At 35.6% G+C, this 14,716-nt stretch overlaps 1 protein-coding gene across 3 annotated transcripts in view; it reads left to right on the top strand.

The window, feature by feature from the left end:
* Positions 1-14,716, top strand: part of PRKDC (protein kinase, DNA-activated, catalytic subunit) — a 214,591-nt gene that overhangs the window by 84,114 nt on the left and 115,761 nt on the right. For all 3 annotated transcript variants that reach the window (XM_042923148.1, XM_042923150.1, XM_042923151.1), the window contains 4 exons: positions 4,351-4,536; positions 4,912-5,010; positions 6,093-6,260; positions 9,317-9,444. In XM_042923148.1, the coding sequence (XP_042779082.1) occupies positions 4,351-4,536; positions 4,912-5,010; positions 6,093-6,260; positions 9,317-9,444 (581 nt within the window). The remainder of the gene's footprint in view (positions 1-4,350; positions 4,537-4,911; positions 5,011-6,092; positions 6,261-9,316; positions 9,445-14,716) is intronic.

Raw genomic sequence — 14,716 nt, 5'->3', positions numbered from 1 at the left:
TGCTAGCTGTTCTTACAGGGATGAGATGATATTTCATTTACATTTTCCTGGTGATTTTGATGCTGAGCACCTTTTCATATACCTTTTGACTATCTGTCTTCTTTGGAGAAATGTCTAATTCAGTTCCTCTGCCCATTTTTAAATCAGATTGTTTAATTTTTTGCTGTTTAGTTGTAGGAATCCTTCATGTATTTTGGATATTAACCCTTATCAGATACATGATTTACAGATATTTCCTCCCATTTTATAGCTTGCCTTTTCATTTTGTTGATGATTTCTTTTGTGTGCAGAAGCTTTATAGTTTGAATGTAGTTCCACTTGTTTATTTTTGCTATTGTTGCCTTTGCTTTTCATGTCAGATCCAAAAAAAACCATTGCCAAGACCAAAGTCAAATAGCTTATGCCCTAAATTTTCTTCCAGGAATTTTATGGCTTCATATCTTAAGTGCACGTCTTTAACACATTTTGTCTTGATTTTTATGTATGGTGTAAAATATGTGGCAAGTTTCATTCTTTTACATGTTGCTGTTTAGCTTTCCCATCACCATTTATTGAAGAGAGTATCCTTTTTCCATTGTATCTTCTTAGCTCCTTTGTCCGTCATCATCGTATGGCTCCTTGCACATGTTCGTTTCTGGCCTCTCTATTCTGTTCCATTGACCTATGTTTTTATGCCAATACTATACTGTTTTGATTACAGCATAATGCCTCCAGCATTGTTGTTCTTTCTCAAGATTGCTTTGGTTATTCAGGGTCTTTTGTGCTTCCATACAAATTTTAGGATTGTTTTATTTTTGTGAAAAATGCCATTGGAATTTTGATAGGGATTGTATTGAGTCTGTAGATTGCTTTGAATGGCATCAACATTTTATCAATATTATTTTATTCCATGAGCATGAATATCCTTCCATTTATTTGTATCTTCAGTTTTTTTTAATCAATGTGTTCTAGTTTTCATCGTATAGGTTTTCAACCTCCTTGGTTAAATTTATTCCTAGGTATTTTATTGTTTTAGTATATGCTTATATATTCATTTTTGAGAGACAGAGCACATGTGTGCATCTGCAGGTGGGAGAGGGGAAGACAGAGAGGGGGAGAGAGTATCCCAAGCAGGCTTTGCATTGTCAGTGCAGAGCCCAACATGGGGCTCGATCTTGCAAACCATGAGATCGTGACGTGAGCTGAAATCAAGAGTCAGACTCTTAACGGACTGAGCCACCCAGGCACCCCAAGGTATTTTATTCTTTGTGATGCAACTGTAAATGGGATTGTTTTCTAAATTTCACTTTCTGATAGTTGGTTATTAGTGTATAGAAACACAGCAGATTTTTGTATATTGGTTTTGTATCCTATAACTCTACTGAATTTGTTGAGTAGTTTTAACAGGTTTTTTGGTGGAGTCTTTAGGGTTTCCTATATATAGTATCATGCCATCTGCAAATAGACATAGTATTACTACTTCCTTTCTGTTTTTTGATGCCTTTTATTCCATTTTCTTGTCTGATAGCTGTGGGTAGGACTTCCAGTACTGTGGTGAATAAAAGTGAGAGTAGACATCTTTTCTTGTTCCTGATTGTAGGGAAAAAGCTCTTCAGTTTTTCACTATTGAGTATGATGTCAGCTGTACATTTGTCATATATGGTCTTTATTATGTTGAAGCATGTTCTCTCTGTACCCAATTTGTTGAGTTTTTTAAAATTTTTTTTTAGTGTTTTTATTTATTTTTGAGAGAGAGAGAGAGAGAGAGAGAGAGAGAGCGCACATGAGCTGGGGAGGGACAGAGAGAGGGGGAGACACAGAATCCGAAGCAGGCTCCAGGCTCTGAGCCGTCAGCATAGACCCCGACACGGGGCTTGAACTCACAAGCCATGAGATCATGACCTGAGCTGAAATCAGACCCTTAACTGACTGAGCCACCCAGGTGCCCCCAATTTGTTGAGTTTTAATCATGAGTAGTTGTTGAATTTTATCAAATGTTTTTTCTGCATCTATTAAGATGAGTATATGCTTTTCATTCTTTATTTTGTTAATGTAGCTTATCACACCAATTGATTTGTGGATGTTGAACATCCTGGCATCCCTGAAATAAACCCTGCTTGATCATGGTATATGATCCTTTTAAAGTATCGTTGAATTTGATTTGCTGATATTTTGTTAAGGTATTTTACATCTATGTTCATCAGGGATACTTTCCTGTAATTTTCTTTTCTTGTAGTTTCCTTATCTGGTTTTGGTACCAGGGTCATGCTGGCCTCAAAGAATAAGTATGGAAGTGTTGTCTTATCTTCTAGCTTTTTTAGAAGAGTTCGAGAAGGATTGGTGTTAGTTCCTCCTTAAATGTTTGGTAGAATATACCAGTAAAGCCATTCTGCTCTAGACATTTGTTTGTTGGGAGGTTTTTGATTATTAATCCTACCCTTACTATTAATTGGTTTGTTCAGATTATCTTCCCATGATTCAATCCTGGAAAGTTGTATGTTTCTAGGGTATCCATTTCTTCTAGGTTGTCCCATTTGTTGGTGATTGTTCATAGTGGTCTCTTATGATGCTTTGTATATCTTTGGTGTAGGAATACCTTCTTGAAACAAGGAAGTTGACTGAAAACCTCCTTGAAGTCTGAATTTTGAGGCTATTAGCTCTTTCCCCCCAGTTTGGCTCCCAGAATATGGTCAATTAGGTATATACCTTCAGGCAGGGTATCAGAATATTTTGACAAGCCTAAGAGAAAATAAAGATTAAGTATCATCATTGCCCAGCCAGATCAACCTACAGAGATCTTTACTGCCAGTGAACCCTGCCCACTGCACAGTACCTGTAGTCAGTTCCTCAATATGTGTCAACAGCCAAGGAGCACCAGCCTTTGAGGAAATGGATTTTAAAAGGGAGAGGCAACTAAAAAGCCACTTGAGACAGAGACTATTCAGTGAGATAGAAATGTAAAGAGAAAAGAACCTCAGAAAGATGAAAGGAGACAGTGCATTGACAAAATAAGAATTGGTACTGAAAAGAACACCATACAAAAAAAACTTTTGGGAATTAAGCATAGGCATCAGAAATTAAAAATGAAATGGGTTTGGAAGATAAAATTTAGGAACTCTCAGAGAGAATAAAGTAAAAAGGCAAAACAGAAAATAGTAGAGAGAATGTTGGGATCCATTGATAAGGTGTAACACCAGGACCTCCACCCCAGAGGGAAGACAGGCCCAAGGAAAGGCCTTTATGCATAACACAGCTCAGGAGAAAGTGCCCAAATTGAAGGCCTTGAGTCTCCAGATGGGAAAGGGCCATTGAATATCCAACACAGCGTATGAAAGCAGCTCCACATGGAGTAAATTTCTTGAAAATTCAGAACCCAGGGGTTCACCACGAGAAAAGATTCTAAAAAGTTTCTGCAGGAGACAACCTGATTACATTTAAAGGGATCAAGAGATCAGATGCTGTTTGTCTTCCCAAATGCAAAGAGGACACTGGAAGACTGTAAGCCAAATTTCTTTCACAACTCGGCGAAGAAGATTCCAGCCTGGAGTTCTGGCCTGGAATCTGGCCAAACCATCAGTCATATGTGAGAGTTGAATGCAGATGTTTCAGATGTGCCAGATCTCAAAGGAATCTTCTCTCCCCTGCACTCTCATCAGTCAGTCAAGAAAGAGGAAGATGTTGGATCTGGGAAGTTAGCTCAAACACAGAGAAGGGGACCAGTCTCCTGGAGGATGCTGAGGTGACACCCAAAGAACAGTGACCTTAGACATTCCAGAGTGGCAGCTGTGCTGCCACTGAGATGGAGCTGATAGACTTCTTGTTGTGTGTAGATGTCTTGAGGAGGTTTCATTAATTTGGGAGAATTTGATGACAAATAATGATAGGCACATTGAAAACAGGAAAGAAAGCAGGGAAATACTAACTTCAGGGAGATCAAAGTGTTGTGCAAAATGTTTACATTGTCGTAATGATAAGAATATTGAATAGTAATCTAACCAAAATTAGGATGTCACTATTGGAAAGGTGGTGGGACAGGAAATGTGTGCGTGCAAGCCTGTTGTGTATGCTTCTGTGCATGTGTGTATGCAACAGAAGAGCACTAATTCTTCCTCTCATCGAGAATGCCCCCAGCTAAGAAAACAAGAGACAGGATGAGCATGATTTCATAAAGGAGACCACCTGATGCTTTTGTGGGAAAATTTACATGTTAAGTTGCTCTTCTCAAATCTGAGGAGTTGTGAAATAAACAGCTGTTATAGGAATAGTATCTTTATTTCCCAAGAATAGCTTTGAACCGAAAGTAAATTTTGTTCTATACCTGCCAGTCTTGATGTTGAGGATTTTTCTTCAAGCACCATGCGTTTGTTTCAGGTGAGCGCCATTTTGAATGGTATGTTAGATCAGAGCTTCAGGGATCGAGCCAGCCAGAGACACCAAGGACTGAAACTTGCGAGTACAATTCTGCATAACTGGAAGAAGTGGGACTCGTGGTGGGCCAAAGATTCTGCTCCTGAAAGTAAAACGGCAGTGCTGACCTTACTGGCAAAAATTTTGCAGGTATCTTGAGAAACCTATTAAAAATGCAGTTGTTTTGGAATCTCTAAGTTGTATCTTTAAAAATGTGATGGAGGTTTCTTAAGAGCTCATTGGTTTGATAAATAAAAAGTATTTTTATTGGATAGTTGCTGATTACATTTTATACTTTTTCCCTTTCTGATACTTTATCTTATACGTTATCTTTTCAGTGTTTTTGCATATGTCATCTTGCCAGATAGATTCAAAATATTTCAGGATAAGAATTGTTAAAATATTATTGAAGCCCAAGAACAAATTTATAGGTTATTTCTGAAGTTAAAAAACTTGGAAAACGTGTTAAAAGAAATTAGAGGCATAATACAGAAATGTATCATGTTTTTATTTACCCTCCTTTAGATTGATTCATCTTTTAATACAAATCACAGTGCATTCCCTGAAGTTTTTACAACATATGCTAGTCTACTTGGTGATTCAAAGTTGGGTTTACATTTAAAGGTAAGTGGTGAAAAAGATTTTTCTTTTAGATTACATTCTCCATTATTTTCCCATTTTATATTTTTGCATACCTGTGATATTTTCTGTTTTTTATTATGGCAAATTTCAAACATACTCAAAAGCAGAGAATAACCCCTACATACCGGTCATTTAGCCTCAATAGCCGTCTGTCTATAGCCATCTCTCTTCAACTATGCAGTCACTCCCATCCTTGAAGGAAACCCCTGATACCATTTTATCTGATCTGTGCATACTTCTGTATGTCTCTAAAAGATAAATATAATCACAATGAGCTTACCATACTTAGAAAAATTAACATTTATCTTTGCATATGTATGATTTAAATTGGCTTTTTTGAGAATTGCTGTATTAGCAAATGACAGAATTTAAACTATTACTCAATTATTTTTCTATTAATAAATATATCTTGGTAATTTTTAGGGTCAAAAACTTAATATTATGATTTTGAAGTCCTATGATAATTAGATTTTATGCTCTAATAAAATGTGGCCTTAATGAAAGCCATCTTTTTACTAGGTCATGAAGATGTTTCTTTGGAATTTTCTGTTTCATGATTAATCAAATTTCTCATTTCTCAATATGAGAGTCTGAGAACTTACTTTCCACACAAGGGAGATAGAAAACAGCATCTAGTTTCTTCTAGTTTCTTTTACTTTTATTATGAAGTTCTGAATTAGTCTTGTGAAGGAATACTTATAAATTACCCCATAGGTGTTCAGGATGTACTTTCCACACCAAACTTTTCCAGTTTATCTCTACTAGAGTCTATATTTGTAGAAGGAAAAATCACACACAGAGTCATATACAGTATCCTGTTTAATTACACGTTAATTAAATTAACATTGGCCTGAGTTGGCCCACTGGCCTCTAGAGTAGAAGCTGAGATACAGCATCGCCTTCAGGTTGGTCTTCAATGTAATCTAGAAGGTATTCTGGAGTCATTCATTGAATCCACACAGTGCTTTATTTGCAAAACCTTTAGAAAGCAGAAATTTTATTTATTCTGTAGGATTCGTAAGCACCAACTGGTGCAGTTTCATATGTCTGCGTTGCTCCCACAGGGTCAAGCTGTAATTCTTCTTCCATTCTTTACCAATCTTACTGGAGGCAGTCTTGAGGACCTTAAGCATGTTCTGGAAAAGCTTATTGTTTCTAATTTCCCCATGAAGTCTGAAGAATTTCCCCCGGGAACTCTGCGTTACAATAATTATGTAGATTGCATGAAAAAGGTTAGTTTTTAGTAGTACTAAGTAAAATTAAAACAATGCTTTTCTGTTAACATTTCTTGATGAAAAGAAGTGAAATATTCTGAGTCGGAGAAGTATTCTAACTGTAAGAATTCAGTTCAGTTCATTTTGAAAGCTGGGTAGCTGTGGAAGCAGGTGCATATCCAAATCTTTCAGAATTCACCCTCCTCCCATTTTAATTTGAAATATTTTATGCAGAAAAATATTGTGAAGTATTTTATGCATAATATATACTTTTAGAAAAATAATTCCCAAGAGCTAAGAAATGGAATATTACCAATATGGTTCAATTTCTAAAATTTAATTAAGTAGTGATTATTTGAAAATTTCATTAGTTAGTGATTATCACCTATATTATTTAATGTACAGCTGAAGGTCTCTAAAATATCAGTGGCTTAAACAAGGTGATGGATTATTTGTTTCTCCTGTATAGTACTAGACTGTTGTTTTTTTTAAGCAACTAGATACAGGTTTCCCTTGCTATCCAAAAGTAGAGCATTTCTGTGAAACCTTTTATAAGCCTGAATGGCATAAAGCAAAGAAGCATTTGCCATTAATTTATATGGAAATTTTTTGAGCATTCCTAGACCCAAAAAATACCGTCTCTTAGGTGCTTCTCATACCAAAGGACGCATCTTGCGTAGAATAAATTGAGATAAAGCACAGATGCTCACAGACACGGTTACTTCACAGCTATGGCAGTTTGAGGCTGACTGAGATGCTAGCATAGTTCTTGGGGAAAGAGCTTGGTGGTGCTGCTCTCGTTACTCAGGGCACATGCTGCCTGTATAACAGCTTACTGCACAACAAATGCAGAATGCTATTTTTGCTTTTTTTTTTTTTTTTCAGTTAGTGAAAATAGGTTCTAATATAGATCTTTCATAAGAGCAAGGTGGTATATCGCGTACTTTTGAAAAGCAGATGATATGGGTACTTGACTGGAACTTGGATTCAACCCATAAAAAATTAAGAGAATGACCATTGGAGGGTGGACAGTGGTCTGCCATACTTGTGATGGATTGAGCCCTGGGCTAATGTCTGAATTCTCAAAAATGATGAAGATATTATCTTAGAGTAAAACAAGGAAGAAACTGAAAGAAACAGATGATTCAAATACACTAATGCTAAGGTAGAGATAAACGTAGGGTATAGGTGTGGCAGATTATATTTTCCAAAGATGACTGTACCAATATATTTTGTCCCACACGTTCTTTTTACGGTGTGACTCTTCCATTGAGAGACAAAGTCTAATTTTCCCCCTATGAATATGGGTTGGCCTTGAAGACTCACTTAGAACAAAACAAACAAAAATGCAGTGGAAGTGATGCTATGTGACTTCCAAGGCTAGTCACAAAAGGCTTAATACTTTTCTCTTGACTCTGTCTTTCTTGGATTTCTTATCTGTGGGACCCATCACCATCCTGTAAGGAAGCAAAGTAGCTACATGGAAAGGCTATTTTACAAACACCATCCATCCACCCAGATGGGTCCGTTTTATATAATTTTCCCCAAACATACAGAAAAATGGAAAGAACAGTCAAGCATCTGTATAACCATCTTTTGTCATTTTGTCATACTTGCTTTATCTGTATATGTATGCATGTGGTATGTTAGTTACTGAAATATTTGCAGGGTAGTTTCAGATATCAAGATACTTCACCCCTAAATACCTCAGCATACATGTTCTAAGAATAATAATAATAAGCACAATAATGTTTGTATACCTAAGAAAATTAGCCCTCCTCTGACACTATGTTATGTAGTGCGTATTCACATTTCTTTAAATGTCCCCATGTTTAGCTGTTTTTTTTCAAACTAGTACCTAATTAATGATTGCATCAAATTGTCATGTCTCTAGTATCTTTTAATCTAGAACTAGTTCACCCCATCCCTTTTATTTTTCCATGACATTGTGTTTTTGGAGGAAACTTCCAGATCTTCTCTTGAATACTTCTCTTGGATGTTGTCCCCTGTTTGATTGTTTCCATGAGATGTTCTTTAACTTGTCCACCATCCCCTGTATTTCCTCTGAACTAGAAGTTAGGCTTAATCTGTGGTCATGAGATTCAGGCTAATCTTTTTGGCAACAGTAGCGTATCAGGAGGCAAATACTGTCATTGTCCCACTGGTAGTGGCCTCAAATCTGGAGGCCTGGTTAAAGTGGTGACTGCCTCATCTCTCTTGAATGGTGCATTTCTGCAATTAGCAGATCATTGATGTAGTGATACCATCTAAGTATCCTGTTCCCAAGCGGTCTGTTACCTAATGATTATTGCATCCATATTACTTTCTCTTAATGTAAATGCTCTAATATAAATATAAGTGCAGTCACTAAACATTTGAAGAAAACTTCCAGCCTAAAAAGATGTAAACCAACAGGAAGAAGGAACTCAGAGGGAACTGAGTCAACAAAGGGAGATGGGAGATGAGAACATATAAAAGAAACTGTAAGAGTAACTTCAGAGAGGAGAGAAGGTATTGTGTCCATGAAGAAGAACAAGTGCTCTTGGAAATTAAATATATAAAAGCAAAATTAAAAAAAAAAAAAAAAGCAACTTTGCAAAACAGAAGATAAAATTGAGGACATTTCCCAGAAAGTAGAACAAACGGATGTCAAGATGGAAGATGGGAGAGTAGAGATGAGAACATTGGGTGAGTAGCTAGAACAGCTGCTGTGCGATGAAGGTCATGTGGAAAAGACACAGGTCTCCAAACTGAAAAAGCCCCAGAGTACCTGGAATGGTGAAGACAAAGTCCTCAGTGAAGGCACATCATCGTGGAGTTTCAGAATCTGGGTTCAGATCTTTAGAAGATCCTGACCGCTCTAAGAGGGAAACATATCTGCAAAACCTTAAAAGGATCAAAACTCAAATATTTAGCAAACATTTATTATGTGCCAGGTATTCGTTATAGCTGCAGGAATGGTGGAAGTATTAGCATTTGTTAATTCTCTGTGAAAGCCTGTTTTAATTTTGTTAGAACTGTTCAAAACAAAAATAAAAACCCAAGGAAATTATTATTATTGTTGTTTCTTCTAGTTCCTAGATGCATTGGAATTATCTCAAAGTCCTATATTGTTGCAGTTAATGACAGAAATTCTTTGTCGGGAACAGCAACATGTTATGGAAGGATTATTTCAATCTACTTTCAAAAAGATTGCTGGAAAGTAAGTCATAGTATTCTAGTCTGGGACCCCAGGAACCATATACATTTTATTTCTTTGGGAAATTATCTTCTCTGTTCCAAAAAAAAGGTTGAGTGGCAATTGCAGTCAACTCTTACAACTAAATTTTATTTTGTTTTTCTTGGAGGAAAAAAGAACTTATTGTGAGAATTTTAAGCACAGTCAAAGCTAAAGGGTAAGACTCTAACTGAGCATCCAAATCAAACACACTCCAGCATTTTCCGGCCTCATCACCCCTGTTTTAGCCTCTTTTCTCTTGTGCTGTAGTTATTGTAACAAAGCAGATCCCTGATGTCATTTCACCTCTAATAACTTCTGCATGTATATTTAAAATTATACTGTTATTCTTGGGTTGCTATATAGTACTGTTATCAACGGAGAAAAATTATCAGTAATTCTGTTTTCAGATTTCTCCAGTTGTCTTAACTGCTCTAGACTGTTGGATTATCTTTTTACATGGCATTTCACTGTTGTATCTCAGTCTGTCTTCATCTAGAACAGTCCCCTACCCTCTTATTTTTTTGTTGTTGTTAAAGAAACCTGGACACTTGGCCTACACGGTTAGTTACATTACCTGATCGATTTACCTGATTTTTGTCTCTGTTCTTTTAACTCGTTCCTCTAACCCTGGTTTCCTGTAAGTGGAAAGTTAGGTCTAAAAGCTTAGTTAGATTCAGGTTCAAGTTTTGGCAAGATTACTTAATAGTGGATGCTCTGTATTTCGTGTTCATGGCATTTGGCACAAGGTGTGAAGTGGTCTTAATTTTAACGATGCTAAGATTAATCAGTTATGTTTGGCGTGGGCTTTTCCTGAGGTTCTAGCATCCATTTATGATCATTGCCCCAAATCATTTATTTTATCGGGAGTTGCAAATGGTCATTTAAAAAATCCTTTTATTCCTTCTAAATTTAAGAGCTAGAATTATGTTGTAATGAACTTGCCTTTATTACTAGGACTATTTGGTTACCCAAATATAGTTTTAGTGTTGTAGGAAATCACAGTGGACAAAATGGAACGAATTTGATCATTAATTTTTTAATTATTAATTTTTAAAGTTAGGGCTTGACGCTGTGGCTACTTCTAATTGTGGCCAGTGAGTCTTTTTTAAAAACATTTTTTTTAACGTTTGTTTGTTTATTTCTGAGAGACAGAGATAGCGTGAACAGGGGAGGGGCAGAGAGAGAGAGAGAGGGAGACAAAGAATCTGAAGCAGGCTCCAGGCTCTGAGCTGTCAGCACAGAGCCCGATGCAGGGCTTGAACTCATGAACCACGAGATCATGACCTGAAATGAAGTCGGACCCTTAACTGACTGAACCACCCAGGTGCCCTGTTTTGTTTTGTTTTGTTTTGTTTTTTTATCAACATTATTTATATTGATTTGTAAACATCCATGGTATTTTATCTTACTGAGTTGTATTTTACATATCATAAAATTCACCTATTTTAAGTTTAGAATTCAGTGATTTTTAGTAACTTTACTGAGTGGTACCGCCATCACTATAGAATAATTTCATCCTCTTGATAACATCCTATATTAACTCACATTCCCATTCCCAGCCCCAGGCAATCACTAATCTACTTTCAGTCTTTATAACTTTGCCTTTTCTGGACATTTCATATAAATAGAATCATAGAATATGTGATCTCTTATGTCTGGCTTTTTTTTTTCTAGCAAGTTTTTGAGGTTCATGATGTAGTGTGAATCAATAATTCATTCCTTTTTATTGACATTTTAAAAAACCATAATTAACCAACTATAGAACATTCTATACAATGGGAGAATACATATTCTTTTGAGCACATATGGAAGCCATAAAACAAGTCTTAATAAATTTAAAAGGAATTAAATCTTACAGAGTATGTTCTCCATCCATAATGAAGTTATTTATATGTTAATAATGGAAGAAAACACTTCTAAATAACCAACTAATTAATACATTTGTAAGTAGCCCTTGGGTCAGAGAAGAAATTACGAGTGAAATCAGATATTTGATCTGATATTTGATCAGATCAGATCTGATCTGATATTTGATCAAATCAGAATTTGATCTGAATGAAATACGAATAAAGCATATCCAAATGTATGAGATAGAACCAAAGCAGTGCCTAGAGAGGAATTTGTATTTTTTAATACCTGTATTAGAAAATAAGAAAAAGTTACAGAGAGGGAAGGAGGCAAACCATAAGAGACTCTTAAATACTGAGAACAAACTGAGGATTGATGGGGGGTGGGGGAGAAGAGAAAGTGGGTGATGGGTAGGGAGGAGGGCACTTGTTGGGATGAGCACTGGGTGTTGTATGGAAACCAATTGGATAATAAATTATATTTAATAATTAAAAAAAGAGAAAATAAGAAATATCCTAAATCAGTAATATAAACCTGTACCTTAAAATCAAGAAAAAGAAAACTAAACTGAAGAGAAGCAGAAGGAAGAAATAATAAAGATTAGAGTGAAAATTAATGAAATCGAAATTAGAAAAATGGTGGAGAAAAATCAGTGAAACTGAAATTTGTTCTTTGAAAAGGTAAATGAAGAACTGTTAGCTAGACAAACTAGGAGTAACAAAGAAGGTACAGTTCATGAAAATTAGGAAGGAAAGAGGGAGTGTTACCACTGATCTCTCAGAAGTTAAAAAGATTATAGGGAAATATGAATAACATTATGCTAACAAATTCAACTTAACTAAAATGGACAAATTCCTAAAAAGTCACAAAATACCAAAAGTGACTCAAGAAGAAATAGAAAATCTGAGTATAACCTTTAGTAAGTAAATAAATAGAATTAAAATCTTCTCACAAAAAGAAAAGAATAAAACCTCACAAGGGAAAGCCCAGACCCAGATAGCTTCCACTGGTGAATTTTCATCAAATATTTAAAGAAAAAATACCAACACTTGATAAACTCCTCAGAAAATACAGAAGAAAGGAATCCTTCTCACCTTATCCTATGAGGCTAGTATCACACAGATAAAGCCAGAAAGAAACATTGCAAGAAACCTATAGACCAGAATCCTTTGTGAATATAGACACACAAATTTTCAAAAATGTATTAGAAAAACACATCCAGCCAAGGGAACCACCTGGGTGGCACAGTCGGTTAAGCGTCTGACTTAGGCTCAGGTCATGATCTCACTGTTTGTGAGTTCGAGCCCCATGTTGGGCTCTGTGCTGACAGCTCAGAGCCTGGAGCCTGCTTCGGATTCTGTGTCTTCCTCTCTCTCTCTACCCTGTCCCCATCAGATTCTGTCTTTCAAAAATTAAAAAAAACAAAACACATTCAACAACATATAAATGTTACACACTGTTGCTAATTGGGATTTGTCCTAGGAATGCAAAACTAACAACATCTGAGAATCAATGAATAGTATATAGTATATTAAAAGAATAAAGGACAGTGCTCGCTTCGGCAGCACATATACTAAAAAGAATAAAGGACAGAAATCACATTCCCATTTTAGTGGATGCAGATAAATTTGTGACAAAGCCCAACATCCATTCATGATGAAAAGGACAAAAGGTCATCTATGAAAAACCAACAGCCAACAGAATATTTAATAGTAAAAGACTGAATGCTTTCCCCCTAAGTCTGAGAACAAGGCAAGGATGTGTACTCTTTTCAGTTCAACACTGTACTGGAGGTTCTGGCCAGTGCAGTCAGGAAAGAGAAAGAAATAAAAGGCAACTAGATTGGAAAGAAAGAAGCAAAACTGTCCTTATTCACAGATGGCATGAGGGAGAGAATCCTAAGATCTACAAAACGCTTTCAGAACTAATAAGCAATTATAGAAGTTTGTAGGATACCGGATCAATGTTCAAAAATCAACTTTTCTGTATATGAGCTGAGAACATTTCAAAACTATAACTAGGAATATAATTGTTTTCTTAATAGCATCATAAAAACAAAGTAATAAATTTAGTAATAAATTTAACAAAAGTGCAAGACCTGTGCACTAAAAATTATAGTCCACTGCTGAAGGAAATAAAAAAATAAAGATTTAAATAAATGGAGAGACATCCCATGTTCATGAATTTGAAGATTCAATATTTGTTAACATGGCAATTCTGTTAAATTGATATATAAATTTAATGCGACCGCTGTCAAAATTCCAGCAAGACTTTTGTGTGTGTGTGTGTGCAATTTAAAATTTTCATTTTAATTATAATTTACTTAGTATAATTAGTATAATATACTCTCTGAGTTTTGTGTTCCAAAATCACTTGGTAAAGTTTTCTTCAATATGTAGCTGTTATACCAATTAGTTAGGTATGCTTATTTTAATTATCAGATTTTAGAAATGTTTATGTTTTTTCTTTTGATTTAATTTTCTTTTTGAACATGTAAAACATTTACATGATTTGAAGGTCATATCTGTATAACGAACTATATTCAGGAGTCTTATTTCTGTCTCTGTCCCCTCTCTTATTCCTTTTCACCTCCCTTTTTTTCTATCTCATGTCTTCTACAGATCACTACATGTTGGTACCAAGAGATCTTCTTCAATCCTTTTTTATTTAAATAACTGTATAATTATTCACTATAGCATACTGTTTTGAAGCAGCCCCCTTGGGCTCAGTCTTTTGCTGTTAAAAATAATGTCACAGTGAATAGTCATGTGTGTATGTCATTTTGTATTTTGCCAGTATGTCTTTGGAGTGGATTCCTATACGTAATTCAAAAATTAAATGCATTTGTAATCTTGCTAGCTTTTACCACATCCCTTATTTTGAGGCTGTAATTATTTGCATCCCCTCGACAATGTATGAGAGTGTCTGTCTCATCACAGTCTTGCCAACAGAGTATATTGTCAAACACTTGGATTTTTTTCCAATTATATAGGTGAGAGGGGATCTCTCAGTGTTGTTTTAGTTTATATTTCTCTTATTATGAGTGAAATAGAGCATATACTCATATATTTAGATCTCATTTGCATTTATTTTAAGTAAACTATCTGCTGGCCCATTTTTGTTCTTTTTGCTCTTTTTCCTTTTCTTTTCTTGCTCCTCTTTTTAACTTTCTGTGTAATAGTTTTAGGGCTGTGCATCTCTATTGTGCTCAGTATCAGGAAGCTCTTCAGAAGAATTTAAATCTAAGACCATGCCCAAATAAATGTTACAGAAGCCCATGTAGCATCTGTCCTGCAGCCTTACAGTTTTGTGACTGAATTACCTTCATCTAATATTTTTACTCTGGTTAACTTCGGAGTATCAGGATTTTAGAACCGGAAAAAGATTTTAATAATCATTTAGTCCT

The sequence above is a fragment of the Panthera leo genome, chromosome F2, assembly GCF_018350215.1.
Source record: "Panthera leo isolate Ple1 chromosome F2, P.leo_Ple1_pat1.1, whole genome shotgun sequence".
Taxonomy (NCBI): Eukaryota; Metazoa; Chordata; class Mammalia; order Carnivora; family Felidae; genus Panthera; species Panthera leo.
Note: the sequence above shows the minus strand (reverse complement) of the source record. Positions and strands in the feature narration are given on the sequence as shown.